Consider the following 17,037-nt stretch of genomic DNA (forward strand, 5'->3'; position numbering starts at 1 on the left):
CCGAAAGGACGCTCAGCTGTGGACGTGCCTGGAAGTGAAAGGAAAGTCCGATGCTGGAAAGAAAAATACTGCATAGGAACCTGGAATGTAAGATCTATGAACCTTGGGAAGCTGAAGGTGGTCAAACAGGAGATGGCAAGAATAAACATTGACATTCTGGGCATCAGTGAACTAAAATGGATGGGAATGGGTGATTTCAACTCAGATGATTACCATGTCTACTATTGTGGGCAAGAATCCCGTAGAAGGAATGGAGTAGCCCTCATAGTCAACAAAAGAGTGGGAAAAGCCGTAATGGGATATAATCTCAAAAATGATAGAATGATGTCAATACGTATCCAAGGCAGACCTTTCAACATCACAATAATCCAAGTTTATGCACCAACCTCCATTGCTGAGGAGACTGAAATTGAACAATTTTATGAAGATTTACAACACCTTCTAGAACTGACACAGAAGAAGGATGTTCTTCTCATTCTGGGGGACTGGAATGCTAAGGTAGGGAGTCAAGAGATAAAAGGAACAACAGGGAAGTTTGGCTTTGGAGTTCAAAACGAAGCAGGGCAAAGGCTAATAGAGTTTTGTCAAGAGAACAAGCTGGTCATCACAAACACCCTTTTCCAACAACACAAGAGGCGACTCTACACATGGAAATCACCAGATGGGCAACATCGAAATCAGATTGACTATATTCTCTGCAGCCAAAGATGGAGAAGCTCTATACAGTCAGCAAAAACAAGACCTGGAGCTGATTGTGGCTCTGATAATCCGCTTCTCATAGCAAAATTCAAGCTTAGACTGAAGAGAGTAGGAAAAACCACTGGGCCACTCAGGTATAATCTAAACCAAATCCCTTACGAATACACAGTAGAAGTGAAGAAGAGATTTAAGGAACTAGATTTGGTGGACAGAGTGCCTGAAGAACTTTGGATAGAGGCTCGTAACATTGTACAGGAGGCAGCAACAAAAACCATCCCAAAGAAAAGGAAATGCAAGAAAGCAAAGTGGCTGTCCAACGAGGCCTTACAAATAGCAGAGAAGAGAAGGGAAACAAAATGCAAGGGAGATAGGGAAAGTTACAGAAAATTGAATGCAGACTTCCAAAGAATAGCAAGGAGAGACAAGAGGGCCTTCTTAAATGAACAATGCAAAGAAATAGAAGAAAATAACAGAAAAGGAAAAACCAGAGATCTGTTCAGGAAAATTGGAGATATTAGAGGAAAATTTTGTGCAAAGATGGACATGATAAAAGACAAAAATGGAAGGGACCTCACAGAAGCAGAAGACATCAAGAAGAGGTGGCAAGAATACACAGAGGAATTATATCAGAAAGTTTTGGATATCCCGGACAACCCAGACAATATAGTTGCTGACCTAGAGCCAGACATCCTGGAAAGTGAGGTCAAGTGGGCCTTAGAAAGCCTGGCTAACAAAAAGGCCAGTGGAGGTGATGGAATTCCAGTTGAACTATTTAAAATCTTAAAGGATGATGCTGTTAAGGTGCTACATTCAATATGCCAACAAGTTTGGAAAACTCAGAAGTGGCCAGAGGACTGGAAAAGATCAGTCTACATCCCAATACCAAAGAAGGGCAGTGCCAAAGAATGCTCCAACTACCGGACAATTGCACTCATCTCACACGCCAGCAAGGTTATGCTCAAAATCCTACAAGGCAGGCTTCAGCAGTATGTGGACCGAGAACTCCCAGAGGTACAAGCGGGTTTCCGAAGGGGCAGAGGAACTCGAGACCAAATTGCCAACATGCGCTGGATTATGGAGAAAGCCAGAGAGTTCCAGAAAAACATCTACTTCTGCTTCATTGACTATGCAAAGGCTTTGACTGTGTGGACCACAGCAAACTATGGCAAGTCCTAAAAGAAATGGGTGTGCCTGACCACCTTATCCATCTCCTGAGAAACCTATATGTGGGACAGGAAGCAACAGTTAGAACTGGATATGGAACAACGGATTGGTTCAAAATTGGGAAAGGAGTACGACAAGGCTGTATATTGTCACCCTGCTTATTTAACTTATATGCAGAATACATCATGCGGAAGGCTGGACTGGAGGAATCCCAAACTGGAATTAAGATTGCAGGAAGAAATATCAACAACCTCCGATATGCAGATGATACCACTCTGATGGCGGAAAGTGAGGAGGAACTAAAGAACCTTGTAATGAGGGTGAAAGACGAGAGTGCAAAAAACGGTCTGAAACTCAACATCAAAAAAACTAAGATCATGGCCACTGGCCCCATCACCTCCTGGGAAATAGAAGGGGAAGATATGGAGGCAGTGACAGATTTTACTTTCTTGGGCTCCATGATCACTGCAGATGGAGACAGCAGCCCCGAAATTAAAAGACGCCTGCTTCTTGGGAGGAAAGCAACGACAAACCTTGACAGCATCTTAAAAAGCAGAGTCATCACCTTGCCAACAAAAGCCGAATAGTCAAAGCTATGGTTTTTCCTGTAGTGTTGTATGGAAGTGAGAGCTGGACCATAAAGAAAGCTGACCGCCGAAGAATTGATGCCTTTGAATTGTGGTGCTGGAGGAGACTCTTGAGAGTTCCCTGGACTGCAAAGAGAACAAACCTATCAATTCTAAAGGAAATCAACCCCGAGTGCTCATTGGAAGGACAGATCCTGAAGCTGAGGCTCCAGTACTTTGGCCATCTCATGAGAAGAGAAGACTCCTTGGAAAAGACTTTGATGCTGGGAAAGTGTGAAGGCAAGAGGAGAAGGGGACGACCGAGGATGAGATGGTTGGACAGTGTCATCGAAGCAACCAACATGAATTTGACACAACTCCGGGAGGCGGCGGAAGATGGGAGGGCCTGGCGTGCTCTGGTCCATGGGGTCACGAAGAGTCGGACACGACTAAACAACTGAACAAACAAACAAACAAACAAAATAGGGAAGATGTGATGTTGGTAACACCATTCCCACAGGTCGATGGTTAGGTACAGGAGGGATAAAGAATGTGTTCCTCTCTGTTTGTTTACATAATCCAGTGGTGCCTCACTTGACAAGAATAATCCGTTCTGTTCAGATCACTGTTAAGCAAAACCCTCGTCAAGCAAAATGAAAAAGCCAATTGAAACGCATTGAAAACCACGCAATGCGTTCCAATGGGCGAAATACCTCAGCGTCCAGCGAAGATCCTCCATAGGGCGGCCATTTTCTGGTGCCTGTAATGCGAGGAATCCGTCCGAAGCACAGCAGGGAGCCATTTTAAACAGTGGGCAGCCATTTTGAAACCCGACGATCAGCTGTTTTCTGAGCGTCGTAAAGCGAAAAATCGGTTCCCGAAGCAGGGAACCAATCATCGTGAAGCGATTTTTCCCATTTAAAACATCATTTTGCAATCGCAAAAGCGATCGCAAAAACGTCATCATTAAGCCATTTCCTTTTTGATGAGATGGATGGATCGAAATATACAAATAAGTGTCCTGTAGACCGATCACAACAAACCATTCTATCTGGGGTTTTCGAAAAGGCTGGTATCGATGGGACTGATTTCAATTTCAAAAGGATGATGTCGATGGTGGTGGACCTTGAAAGGACCTGTCAACTGGTTGTGAACTGAATTATTGATATGGCTGGAATCTCTGATACGATTGTTCTTGAAATGATTGTGGATAGAACTGTCTGTATTGAGGTCGTTGGTATCGAAAGGATTGCTGGTTGGTGTATGATCTTGCCATTTTCCATATTTTATAAAGGTTTTCCATAGTCTTGTCTGTTTTCTTATTAAAGAGACCTGTGCCATCGAAGGGAAGGTCTTCTATCCTTGATTTGACATCATCAGACAGTTTGGTGGATCTAAGCCAGGTGTGTCAGCGCAACGCTATCGAGGAAGCTATGGTCTTCAATGCTGCGTCGGCTGCATGTCTAGCCGCAATCCTTTGTAGTTTTGCCAGCTAGGTGGCCTCGGTATGGGCATTAATCAGTTCAGTTTTGATTGATTCAGGTACGGATTCCAGTATCGGGAGAATTTTGTTCCAAAGTTGGCGCTGATAAGCCGCTTGATAGTTGGCAACTCTAATTGAAAAGGAATGGAGTGAATAAATCCTTCTACCAATGATGTCAATTTTCCAACCCTCCTTATAGTAAGAGCCACTGAAAACCTATTTCTGGCTCTGGACTGGTTGGACTCAACAATTATAGAATTGGGAGTAGGATGTTTGGCCATACAAGCATCTTGTACAGGTTTTCAGTCCATCTTGAGATGTGTCGGGTAGATGGTGGCTTGTCCCATATTTCTTGATTAGTTTGAGCATCGATGGAATAAAAGCAAGACTAAGTGGAGGTGTCCTTTCTTGATTAACGTCATTGAAGATTATCTTTGCTCAGGTGGTGGAGGTTTTTCGACATGTAGTTGTAGGGATTTAGCCATTCTGGATATCATCTGTGAATAAGAAGTGAAATCCTCTAAAGGAGATGGAGGATGATTATTGATAGCATCTGAGGTTGGTGTAGGGAGGTTGGGCCCATCTATCATTATAACATGGCACTGAAGTATGCCAGTCAGGTCCTGAGTAAAATGGTGTCAAGATGAAAAGCTGATGAGGGAGCCATTGACTTACCTCTCAGATAAAGCTCTCCCTGTAGGGTAATATAGAAAACCAACCCTCCTTAGTTGTGCTTCTGCTTGATATGGGCAACCTTGAAGCCAACTGGGTTCAGTAATGCCCAAGACCACTCTAGAGCAGACTTCTCTTGAGTCATAAGTCTTTTCCCAATTCTGGTGAACTTGCTTAATGTTAATTAACGGAGGAAACATAAGAGTCACATGTTGGTGACTTTTATGGCTCATGGCCATAGGGGCCTGCTTCCTCTTCTGACGAACTCCCAGAAAGCAGTATCTGCAGCCTCTCTTGGAATCTGTGCTGATGACATTACTACTACAGATGTCAGTCATCACTTTCTTCATCTTCCTAGGTTTTAAAGGCTCCATTTTGGAAGTTGCCTTGCTTTTCTTTGACATTGAGGATGTTGGGGTTAAAGCTTTATGCAACTCTGAGGTAGGTTTATTATCAACCCAGATGCCTCTGCATCAGGTTTGTTAAATTCAGTTTAGAAGGTTTGTTGTGTTGGATAGATCTTGGTTATGTTTAAATACTGTCACTGAGGTCCCCTCTAAGCTGGGCGCGTGCCTCCCAGCATACAGCTCTCTTCCTCCTGGTGGAGGGCAGGGTTTCACTTAACTGGGGCTTATTTTGGGGGTAGGGCTTATATTACAAGCATTCTGAAAAATCATACTAGGGGTTATTTTCAGGTTAGGTCATATTTTCAGGGAAACAGAGTATCTAGTCTGCATTCTGTGAAGCAGTTACATCATTAGTTGGCCTTACAGGCCCCTTCCAACTTCATTATTCTATGATTTATTGAGTGCAGATTGGACAGTTGACAAAGTTGCATTGTTGCCAATTTGTGCAGCATGACTAATAGGATTCTAGCCAATATTCTATTTTACTGAAAAATAAGTTCTTTGTGGTCTCTGTGATTCACAGGTGTATATCTGCACCTGCACCAATGTTCTTGGGAACATTCTAGACTAGAGCTTTAACCCCCCTACTCAGCTAAGATATTATTCTACTCAATGGCTGCTCTTCAGTTCGCTCTACTGGTCAAGTTGGTAGCATCTTGGGAGTGTTCCGAACAAACATTTCTTCTATAAAATTTCCTGTTACCGTTTAACTGACCTTAGCTCATATTTTTTTGTTTCCCAAATTTTTAAAATATTCATTATTGTATCATTGCTTTTACTTCTAAGGCTCCATTTAAGCATTGCAAGTCTTGCAGCAGCACAATACTGCTAATTGACGACCACAAGAAGTGCTTCTACTGTCTAGGTGAAGATGACCAAACCCAGAATTGTATGATGTCAAACTTTCATGAAAGTGACCCTTAATAGGCAGTTTAGAAAAAAAATGCTTTACTTAGGTCAGTGATGGTGAACCTTTTTGAGCCCGAGTGCCCAAACTACAACATAAAACCAACTTATTTATTTCAAAGTGCCAACACTGCAGTAACACCTGAATACTGAGGCACTATCTCTGAGGCAAAAATGATGAAACTGAGGTTGTCCTATTTGGGTACATCTTGAAAAGACATTAATGCCAGGAAAGGTAGAAGGCAACAGGAAAAGAGAAAGGTCAAACATGAGATGGATGGGACTCCCTAAAGAAACCTACAGGCTTGAGTTTACAAGAGTTGAAGAAGGCAACTGAGGACAGGTCATTTTGTTTATTCATAGGGTCACCACAAGTCAGAGGCAACCTGGGGTCAAAAAAGGTGGGCTTCAGAACTCACACTCATTCACCCCTACTTCTCCTTCCTTTCTTTCTCTGTAGTAGGGTACCACCCTCCTGGTCAGATGGAGAGGATCGATCCCAGAGGATGAGGAAGCAACGGTGACCCCTCCCCACTTCTCTCTGGAGATGCTGGAGAGCACTTCTGGAGCGGCTCCATCTCATGTTTGCCATGGAGGAACATGGGAAGGGGGGCATACAGCAAATAAATGGTTCCCCAAATCAGAGCGAGGCTAGAAGTTGCTAGAAATCCCTGTTGCTGCTTTCCCCCTCCCAGGCTCTGCCCACCCTGCTCTGTCACTCTCGGAGGCTCCCTCCCCTTAGTCGCTCACACACAAACAGAATTATGGATGCTGCTTCTTCACTCTCCCGATTCCTCAGAGGGAAGCAAGCAGCCATGGCCGGAAATGAGCCAAGAGAAAAAGGGGTGTGGCTGAAAGGGAAAGAGGGGGGACTCACACAACTCACACACAATGGAATGTAGAAGGCGCAGCTGTGGGGGAGAAACTGAAGTGTGGTTGGTGCTGTCACAAGACTAGGTTAGCCACTAGCCTTATGGCTTGCATGCTCACAGAGGGTTCTGCGTGCCAGCTGTGGCACGTGTGTCATAGGTTCGCCATCACTGCAATAAGTAGGACAAAGGTGGCCAAATTTTAAGTGCCATAAAATCTATTTCAACTCTTGTACATGCTGCAGTTATCAATGAATCTCCCGAGGCATTATAACTTACATCAAGTCATAAAAATTCCATCTCAGACAGTTTATTTTGTAGAATTGTATTGATACAAGACTAAAGTCCACATAATTAAACTGTTTTATAAATTCTTTGATTTAAAGTTGTTCACCAGTTTTTAAAAGCATAACATTACAATGAAGTACTTGTTCTTTCCACAATTTTAAGATATGGGTATTAGCCAAGTTGGGTCATATTAAAAAAAAAGTTAGCTCATCAAAGTACAGTTAATATTGTTATATATGCATCCTGGAATACACTTTTAATTATGAGTTCTGAAACTGACAGACTAAGCAGCACACACAGGTAGTGAATGAAGTCCTCACTGATTGGATTTTTAAGGCAATACTGTACTGACTTTATTCTGCGCACTAACCAAAATGCAACTGGATGTCTTATTTTTTTCACCTGATTCAAGTACAGCTTTAAAAATATATCTGGAAAAAAATCCCTTTTAAGTGTGAGCTGGAGAGTAAGTACTAAGTCACACATTAAAACGTTACAAATGTTTAAGTGCCAACATGCAATCAAATACAACTTCAAAGCTTAGGTATAAACACAAATTAAACCTAAAAAAAGAGAACTCGTAACAGTTAACATTTTCTGGTTAGAAATTAGAGCACACACATCTAGACTAGATAAAACATAGGAACACTCCTAGAAATAAATACCATACAAAATTCAAACATGCCTACAAAGAGGTGATGTACAAACTTCAAACTCCAACTTCAAGTAACTTTTGCCAACAAGGCTACATAACTGTCAAGAGTCCTGCTAGTTACATTAACCTGCAAGGATCTTCTCTCACTTTTAAAACACAGTAGATGACAAATTAGCACTTCCAGTCTTCTGCATCAGTGCCATTAAGAAGTTTTAAATCAAACAGTTTTAAGAACACCTCTGCTTCTTCTAAAATGATGCGCTCTCTTCTCCTACAAAGGGGCAGAGGGAAAAATTAAAGCTCGTTTAATTAAACAGCATTATCTGAATCTTAATGTTACTTTTCCCATTGGCAATTCTAAGAGTTAAGTACCTGCTTCAAAGAATAATACAATTTAAGGCAGGCCCGCATGCAATGAATAAAAAATGACTTGTATGCCATCTTTTTAAATATACTTTTATACTTTTATTGAATGTATACCCCGCCCCTCTAGACAAAGTCTCCTTGGGGTGGCTTAGATGAATAATAAAATACAATAAAATAACATACATAGTGATAAATACCTACTAATACGTACATACGTTACCAAGATGGGAAAGCTAAGGAAAATCAGTTAATTGACTGGAGGGAAGGCCTGCCTAAAGAGCCAAGTTTTGGCAAGGGAGCCAGGCGGATTTCTGTTGGGAGAGTATTCCACAACCACTGCCGAGAAGGCCCGGTTTCTTGTTCTTTCCTTCCGGGCCTCTCTCGGCGTAGGGCCCCTCAGCCGTCCCTGCTGGCTGTGTCGAGTGATTCGGGTAGACCTGGATCTGCCAGGTATCGAGGTCCCAGACCGTTTAGGGCTTTATACGTCATCATTAATACTTTGAAATCAATGTGGAAATGAATGGGCAACCAGTGCAAAGCAGCCAGGGTGGGGGGGATATTTCGATATTTCCTCATCCCACTAAGAAGCCTGGCTGCTGCATTTTGCACCATTTGAAGTTTCCGCATCAATTTCTAAGGCAGCCCCACGTAGAGTGTGTTACAATGGTCTAATCTCGAGATTACGAGCGCATGGACAAAAGTAGTGAGCCCCCCCCCATCAAGATATGGTCGCGGCTGGGCAATCCACCATTGTTGAATATAGGCGGAACGGACCATGGACGCCACCTGGGTTTCCATGTTAAGTGCCGGGTTCAGATGTATCCCCAAGCTGCAAACCTCGCTCTTTGTGGTGAGGGTCAACCCCCCAAAAGAAAGGGAGTCAGCCAAACCGCTGATGGAAGGACCACCCACCTTCAAGACCTCCGTCTTGTCCGGTTCCAGCCTCAACCCATTCAACTGCATCCATTCCAGTAGTCTCCAGGCAACGCTGAGAGACGGAACGGCATCCACTGAAGTAGGTGAAAAGGAGATGTAGAGCTGTGTGTTATCAGCATACTGATGACACATGCCCCACAACCCCTGATGACCCCACTCAGCAGCCTCATGTAGATGTTAAACAGCATTGGAGAGATGATCGACCCCTGTGAAACCCCAGTTGAAGCTCCATGGGGCCGAAACATTCTAGCCAAGCTGTACTCTCTAGGGACGATCCACCAAGAAGGATTGGAGCCAGGCAAGCGCCAGGCCACCGATTCCCAGCTCAGAGAGCCTCCCCAGGAGGATACTGTGGTTGACGGTATCGAAGGTGGCTGAGATGTCAAGGAGGACCAACAAGGACATATTGCCCCTATCGGCCTCCCTCAACAGGTCATCCAACAGTGCGACCAGTGCCGTTTCTGTACCATACCGTGGCCTGAAGCCCGACTGAAGTGAGTCCAGGGCATTGGTTTCGTCCAAAAGTGCCTGAAGTTGGTCTGCCACCACCCTCTCCACCACTTTGCTTAGGAAGGAAACATTGGCATTGGGCCTGTAATTTCCAATGTCATCTGCCGCCAAATTTGGTTTCTTCCTAATGGGTCTAATGAGTGTCTCCTTGAGGGCAAGGGAAACCTTGCCCTCCTGGAGAGACCCATTAATTATTGCAGTGGCCCATTCTGTTGTTACTGGCTTGGCTGCTTTGATTAGCCATGCTGGGCAAGGGAGGAGGTGGAGGCCCGACAGCGATCAAGCGCTTTGTCCACCAAATCTGGCATCACAGGCTAAAAGAAGTTGAGAGTTACGGGCAAGGCGAAGCGCTGGACATCTCTGCTCAATCCATTTCCATCTTCCCATAATTACTGGTAAGAGGGAAAACTACATGCTGCTGTGGACATATACCTTTCCACACAATATTTGAAGAATGGACTGTACATTCACACATGCACTTTCAATGGTGGCTTCCTTGTAAAGAATGCTACTTGTTCTCAGATATCAATCTCCAAGAGAGTTGTGCAGAATAATGTAACATGCAAATTGGAATGTAACAATATAGGTATGAAAGATACAGTGTTTATCTGTAGCTGTCACAATAGTCAGGATATTTTGTATTGTACACCTTAAGGTGCCAAATACTATCTCAGCAAATCTCACAATCCCTCCCAACAAATTTCAACCACATTTAATGGTTAAAAAAATGCTGCCCCACCTACCAACTCTTAGTAACTTGCAATAGTATTCATACCTTAAGGTAGTCCTCTTGAGTTACAATATTGTTCCTCAATCGGTTGTCTGGGTTACACAGACATGATACTACTGTCTGTATGCTTCGGTCCACGGATTTCTAAAATAAAGTTTAGTTTATTGTCAACACTGTTATTGTAAAGACAGAGCATCGAGCTGCAAACATCGGTACCTTTATAATAAAAGTTGGCATTTCCAGACTCAAATCAAAACTTTACAAGTAGTTGCCTTGTGAAACATAACAGGAGTAACTCAAGAGGAAAGCTACAATTCCATCTTTAAAGAAGTCCTTCACTCAGATGTGAACTATCTAATATTTAACAGAGTAACTTGATGTCTAGGGAGAAGCCTTGCAAGTTTTGTAAGATCTTCTGAATCCTATCAAGCAACATCAGACACTATCTTCTAAGTGTTAATAGCACATAATTATCAATGCCAATTTCTTTTTGATGGTAGACAAGAAAAGCACAAGGATGTAAGAAACAATTCATAATTCTTTCATATTCACAAATTCTTTGTTCAGGATATATGTGTTCAAACTCACAAAAAAGCACTGAATAGCAGAAAGACGGGTTACTTACCTGTAACCAAGGTTCTTCAAGTGGTCATCTGTTAATTCACACAAAAGGGTTAATCCAGCGCCAGTGTTGGTCTGCTCGGAACATTCTCGAGCTTTAAGAGAAAAGTAACAAAGTTGAAGGCTGCCTATACTGCGCATGCTCCACCCGCCCAAGCCTCAGTTCCATTTATCCGCCACAGGTACCTGAGCATGAGCAAGATACAACCAGTGACAGATAGAGGGGAGGCTGGGCGGGATTGTGTGAATTCACAGATGACCACTTGAAGAACCATGGTTACAGGTAAGTAACCAGTCTTTCTTCATTGCGGTCTTCCGTGAATGCACACAAAAGGGTGATTAGCACGCTTACTCACCGGACGGTGGGCTGTCACTGGAGGACAGACGTCAACACCGCTCTCCCGAAACTTGTCTCCTTCTTGGCCCTCAGGTCTAGTCTGTAGTGAGTGATGAAGGTGGAGACATTAGACCAAGTGGCAGTCCTGCAGATGTCAGGCACATCAACACCATGTAGTAGGGCAGTAGAAGAGGCTATGGCTCTGGTGGAATGAGCCTGAAGTCCTTCAGGTGGAGTCTTACACTGAAGCTCATAAGCAAGCAAAATCGTGGAGACAAGCCATCTAGAGAGCGTTGAGGACAATGCCGGGAGACCTTTTTTCTTCCCAAATAAGCAGAGAAAGAGTCTATTTGAGGATCTAAAGTCCTTGGTTCTAGAAACATAGAAGGCCAGGGCCCTCCTGACATCAAGAGTATGGAGCATGTGCTCGGTGTTATTTGTAGGCTCAGAGAACAGAGTGGGAAGCAGTAAAGGCTGGTTGAGGTGAAAGTCCGAGACAACCTTTGGCAGAAAAGAGACATCGGGATGTAACAGTACCTTATCTTTGAAAAACTGTAGAAAAGGTTGGTCAGAGTGAAGGGCAGCAAGTTCACTTGCCCGCCTGGCAGAAGTAATGGCCACTAGAAACGACGACTTCAAAGATAACATCTTAAGGTCACACGTAGCCATTGGCTCAAAGGGAGGACGAGTAAGGGCATGCAACACCAACTGAAGAGACCACTGTGGAACTGCTGGTCGAACTGGTGGTCCCAGATTAGTGAGTCCTTTAAGAAAGGCTTTAACTGTAGGATGGGAGAACAGACGTGAGGAACTTGAATCCTTAGGTTGGAAAGAGACGATTGCAGCCAGATAAACTCTAATAGTTGAAAGAGACAATTTGAAATCAAACAGATAATCTAAGTATTGTAGTAACATAGAGAGAACACAGGGGATGGTACGAGACCCCTGGCTTCAGTAAACTTCAAGAAGCTTCTCCACTTATAACTGTATAGTAGAGAAGTGGAGGGTTTCCTTGCCCGATTTAATACCTCCTTAATCTCGGAGATATCCTCCACGCCGTTAGATGCAGAGTCTCCACATCTGGATGGAACACTCTGCCTGCATCCTGTGTCAATAGAGTGGGTAATGTTGGTAGTTTCATGAACTCGGATGACATGGTCATTAACGTTGGGAATGTTGAGGCCAGTATGGTGCTATGAATATTGCTCCCACAGCTGAGTGGCGAAGCTTTACCAGTGACTTCTGTATGAGAGGAAGAAGAAGAAACATGTACAGGAGACCTTGATTCCACAGAATCATAAATGCATCTCCGACAGAGTCCTTGCAGAGACTGGCTCTGGATGCATATCTGGTGCACTTCGCATTGTGTTGAGAGGCAAAGACGTCCATTTCTGGAATCCCCCAGAGACGACATAACTTGTGGAACACGTCGGCGTTTAGCTGCCATTTGTGGGTCTGAGCTGTGAGACGACTCAGTTGATCTGCCAAGGTGTTTTCTGTAGTGGACACATGTATTGCCACAGGAAATACATGGTGGAGATAACACCACTCCCAAAGGTGTATGGCTAGGTGGAGCAGCGATCCTGAGCGTGTCCCTCCTTGTTTGTTGATATAATACATGGTTGTGATGTTGTCTGTTACTACTTGAACACCACGACCCTGTATCATGGGAAGGAAAACTCTGAAGGCCTTTATGACAGCTATAATCTCTAGGTGATTGATGTGGAGATTCTGTTCCTGGGCAGACCAAAGAGCATGCACCTTGTGCTGACCGCAGTGCGCTCCCCATCCTGTTGGACTGGCATCCGTCGTTACCTGTACAGTAAGTCGAAGTGGTCGGAAGGGTCTGCCTATCTGCAAATGTGGGGGATAATCCCATCATTGGAGTTGCCTTACAAGCTCTGGAGTCACACAAAGGCGCTTTCTCTGGCTGTCTTTCATGGGATCGAAGAGCGCCAGGAACCACGACTGCAGAGATCACAGCTTCAAACATTCATGGGCCAAAGCCGGAGTGGTTGAGGCCATAAGACCCAACAGGTGTTGAACATGCTTCGCTCTCATGCGAGCCCACGGTTGGAACTTCTTGACAGCCTTCTGAATTTTTTGGATCCGCTCTTTGGGCAGGAAAATTCGACCCCTGGTAGCATCCAAGCATGCCCCGATGTAATGCACCACCCTGGATGTGGTGAGATGCGGCTTCTTCATGTTGATGGTGAGACCTAGCTTTGGAAGTAACTGGAGAATGAATTTTGTGTCTTTCAGAGCCTGACGCCTGGACGGAGAGACTACCAGCCAATTGTCTATGTAAGGGTAGACGTGGATGCCACTGAGGCGCAAGTAAGCTGCCACTGGTGCCATGATCTTTGTGAATGTCCTGGGAGCTGTTGAGAGTCCGAAAGGCAAAGCTAGGAATTGATAAATGGTTCCCTGGAAAATGAAGCGAAGATATTTGCGATGATCCGGATGGATGGAAGTAGGCATCTTTCAGATCTATCACCACAAACCAATTGTTTTTCTTTAATAGGGGCAGTATGGACTCCAATGTCACCATGCGGAAACACCGTGGACAAAGGTAAGTGTTTAGAGTTCTTAAGTCGAGGATGGGTCTTTTTCCTCCATCCTTCTTTGGAATGGCGAAGTACGGAAATAGAATCCATTTTTTAGATCTCTTAAGGGGACAGGTTGAATGGCATCCTTCTCTATAAGTGATAGAACCTCCTCCTCCAGTGCGGGATCAAAAGACGTGTGACGTACAAACCCTAAAGGAGGCAACTCTATAAATTCCAGTCGGTAGCCGAACTGAATGATCTTTAATACTGTGAAGGTGTAGAGAGAGAGAGTGTGCCGTCCGCAGAGAAGACAGAGGAAAAAGAGGATGGAAAGAAAGAACAGCTGGATAGCAGTGAAAGTAATAAAGAAGAGAGGAAAGGGTTAACAGAGAGAGAGGGGGAGGTAAAGGTGGAAGTGTGCTTGGCTGAAGGGGAGTGGGAGGAGCCAGAAGTGACAGTTGGAGGCAAGGAGAAGGAGAGAGAGGGTGTTGTGTGGTTTAGGGCAGTAGTAGAGGAGTATGAGAAGAAAAAGAAAGATGAGAAAAGACAGGCATTTGAGAAAGTTCGTACCCAGGGTTTATTGAGAGACTTCCCAAACCTACGCGTGGGCGGACTCTTGCCTGATCCCGCACCTCACCAGTACTCACCTGCGCCTATACCAACCCATGAATGGAAAGTGACCGTAGCCCCGTGGAAAGGAGAAGAGCGGCAAGAACAAGGTGGGAGGAGGGAAGAGTTTGAAGAAGGTCCGGATGAGAGGGGGTTGATCAGGCACAAATGCTGTGGGACAATCTGTGCCAAGAGGAGTCCCCCACCCCCTCACTGGGGCTACAAGAAACCCTATGGGGCCCATCGCCGTTAACCCCTTGGGACTATGTTCAATGTTTGGAACATGTTGATGAGGCTTTGTTGCCAAGTTGTAAACCGTTGGAACCGTTAAGAAACGTGCTGGAGGGTGAGAGAAGCAATAAAAGTTCTGTTGTTAAAGTTATAAAGACTCAACCTTTATTATTTCCTGCTGAAATGGAGGGGCCGCCTGAAGGGAAAGGCGAACCTTTTGACAGTGGCGCCCAACGTGGGGCGGCCCCTATGGCAGGAAACGAAGAGATAATAGAGTTGAGGCAAACCGTTCAACGCCAAGCGAAACTGATCGAGAATTTAGCGGAGCAGCAAACGTTATTAACACGTCAGTTGGTACAATTAAATGTAGGCGAAGATAAAGCCAAAAGCGAACCGAAAGAGGTGAAAAATCCATGGGTAACCAGTCCCACTCCGATACGGATGCAGAAAATGAGTGCCTCAGATGACCCAGAAGCTTATCTGCATACCTTTGAAAGAGTAGCCACCGCAGCTGGGTGGCCGAAAGAGCAATGGACATTAATTTTAATACCCTGCTTAACCGGAGTATTACAAGAAGTAGTGGATACGTTATCTACACAAGAAGCAACTCAGTATGAAATAGTCAAAGGCGCCATTTTACAAACTTTAAATTTGACAGAGGAAGCCTATCGTAAAAAGTTCCGAGAGCTCAAGTTCAAAACGGGGATGCATCCGCGCCCTGTCAGCCAGCGTATGAAAGCTAACGTCATTAGATGGCTAAAACCGGAAGAAAAAACGAAAGACGAAATAATAGAAATATTTGTTATGGAACATTTAATATCCACGCTATCGATGAACATGCGCAGTTGGGTGCAAAGAAATAGACCAAAGCGGTTAGAGGAAGCAGTTTGCCTGATTGAGAATTATTGCGCGGCAGAGGAGGGAGCGAAAGAATACGCCGGAACTACTTTTGAGAAGACACGCCCGCAAGACAAGATGGCTACCGGGAGCAGCCACGCGCCACGCGGTCCATCCTCGTTTTCGGTTATCGGCAGGGGAAGACCTCAGCATTTCGAACCGATGCGCCCTAAACCAACGCGCCCTATCACCTACGACCAACGGCTGTTCGAACCGGGCACCGGGCTGAAAGAAGGAAAGGACGGCAAGCCCGTGTGTTTCGATTGCGGCCGCGTCGGCCACGTGAAAAGGCAATGCCCCGGACTGGACTGTTCTTGGGTAGGACAGAACGACGAACAGATTAAGATATTGGGATCAGAACAAGAGGGCTGGGAAGTGATGGCTACTGTAAATGGACACGAAAAGAGGGCATTGATTGATACGGGGTGTAGCAAGACATTGGTTCGGCAGCTAGAGGGAGTGGTAATACCAGATGATTTGACTGTAAGGTGTATACATGGAGATTCAAAAAAATACGCGACTATTTGGGTAGATGTACAAATTGGTAAAGAATGTAGAAGAATGAAAGTGGGAATTGTGCCGGGGCTTTCGAGAGAGATGTTGTTGGGACGTGATTGGGAGGGGGCGAGTGAATTGCTTAAGGGTAAAGAAGGGCTAGCCGGAGATTGCGACGCTAATGAAATTGAAACTGACTTTTTAAAGGGAGCCTCACGAGATCAAATGAGGTTATGGCAACAAGACGACCCGACATTGCAAAAAATATTAGATGAAGCTCAACCTACAGGATCTATCATGCCTGGGAATACGGGGTTTGAGATAGAGGATGGCTTATTATATCGAGTAAACCAAGAAGGGGAGAAACAGTTAGTGGTGCCTATGAAATGGAGAAAAGATATATTAAGAATTGCCCATGATATACCCACTGCTGGCCATTTAGCTGTAGATAAAATGAGTGCTCGCATAACTCAAAGATTCTGGTGGCCAGCATGCAATAGTGACATACAACAATTTTGCAAAACGTGTAAAGAATGTCAAATGACTCAAACAAAACCCAGACCAGGTGCTCCGTTAATGCCAATGCCTCTGATAGACCGCCCGTTCGACAGAATAGGAGTTGACATTGTAGGACCCCTAACGAAATCGGCAGGCGGACACACCCATATCTTGGTATTAATTGATTATGCAACGAGGTATCCAGAGGCAATACCACTGAGATCCACGAGTGCTAAAATAATAGCAAGAGAATTGATGCAGGTGTTCACCAGGTTAGGGTTTCCCAAAGAAATATTAACAGATCAGGGGAGTAATTTTATGAGTTTAACGTTAAAAGAAATGTGGAAACTTTTAGATGTAGAACCAATTCACGCCTCAGTTTATCATCCTCAAACAAATGGATTAGTGGAACGGTTTAACAAAACGTTGAAAGGCATGTTACGGAAATTGGTGATAGATAAACCCCGAAAATGGCACCTACTAGTGGCACCCCTCATGTTCGCAATCAGAGAAGTGCCGCAAGCCTCCACGGGATTCTCCCCATTTGAA

The 17,037-nt window shown here is 44.5% G+C and overlaps 1 protein-coding gene across 3 annotated transcripts in view; it reads right to left on the reverse strand.

The window, feature by feature from the left end:
* Positions 1-7,060: 7,060 nt before the first annotated feature.
* Positions 7,061-17,037, reverse strand: part of DAZL (deleted in azoospermia like) — a 36,505-nt gene continuing 26,528 nt past the window's right edge. For all 3 annotated transcript variants that reach the window (XM_020780110.3, XM_020780126.3, XM_020780119.3), the window contains exons 10-11: positions 10,297-10,395; positions 7,061-7,980 (exon numbers count right to left, since the gene is read on the reverse strand). In XM_020780110.3, coding sequence (XP_020635769.3) covers positions 7,927-7,980; positions 10,297-10,395 — 153 coding nt within the window. In that variant the 3' untranslated portion in view covers positions 7,061-7,926. The remainder of the gene's footprint in view (positions 7,981-10,296; positions 10,396-17,037) is intronic.

This window comes from Pogona vitticeps, chromosome 6 (genome assembly GCF_051106095.1).
Source record: "Pogona vitticeps strain Pit_001003342236 chromosome 6, PviZW2.1, whole genome shotgun sequence".
Taxonomy (NCBI): domain Eukaryota; kingdom Metazoa; phylum Chordata; class Lepidosauria; order Squamata; family Agamidae; genus Pogona; species Pogona vitticeps.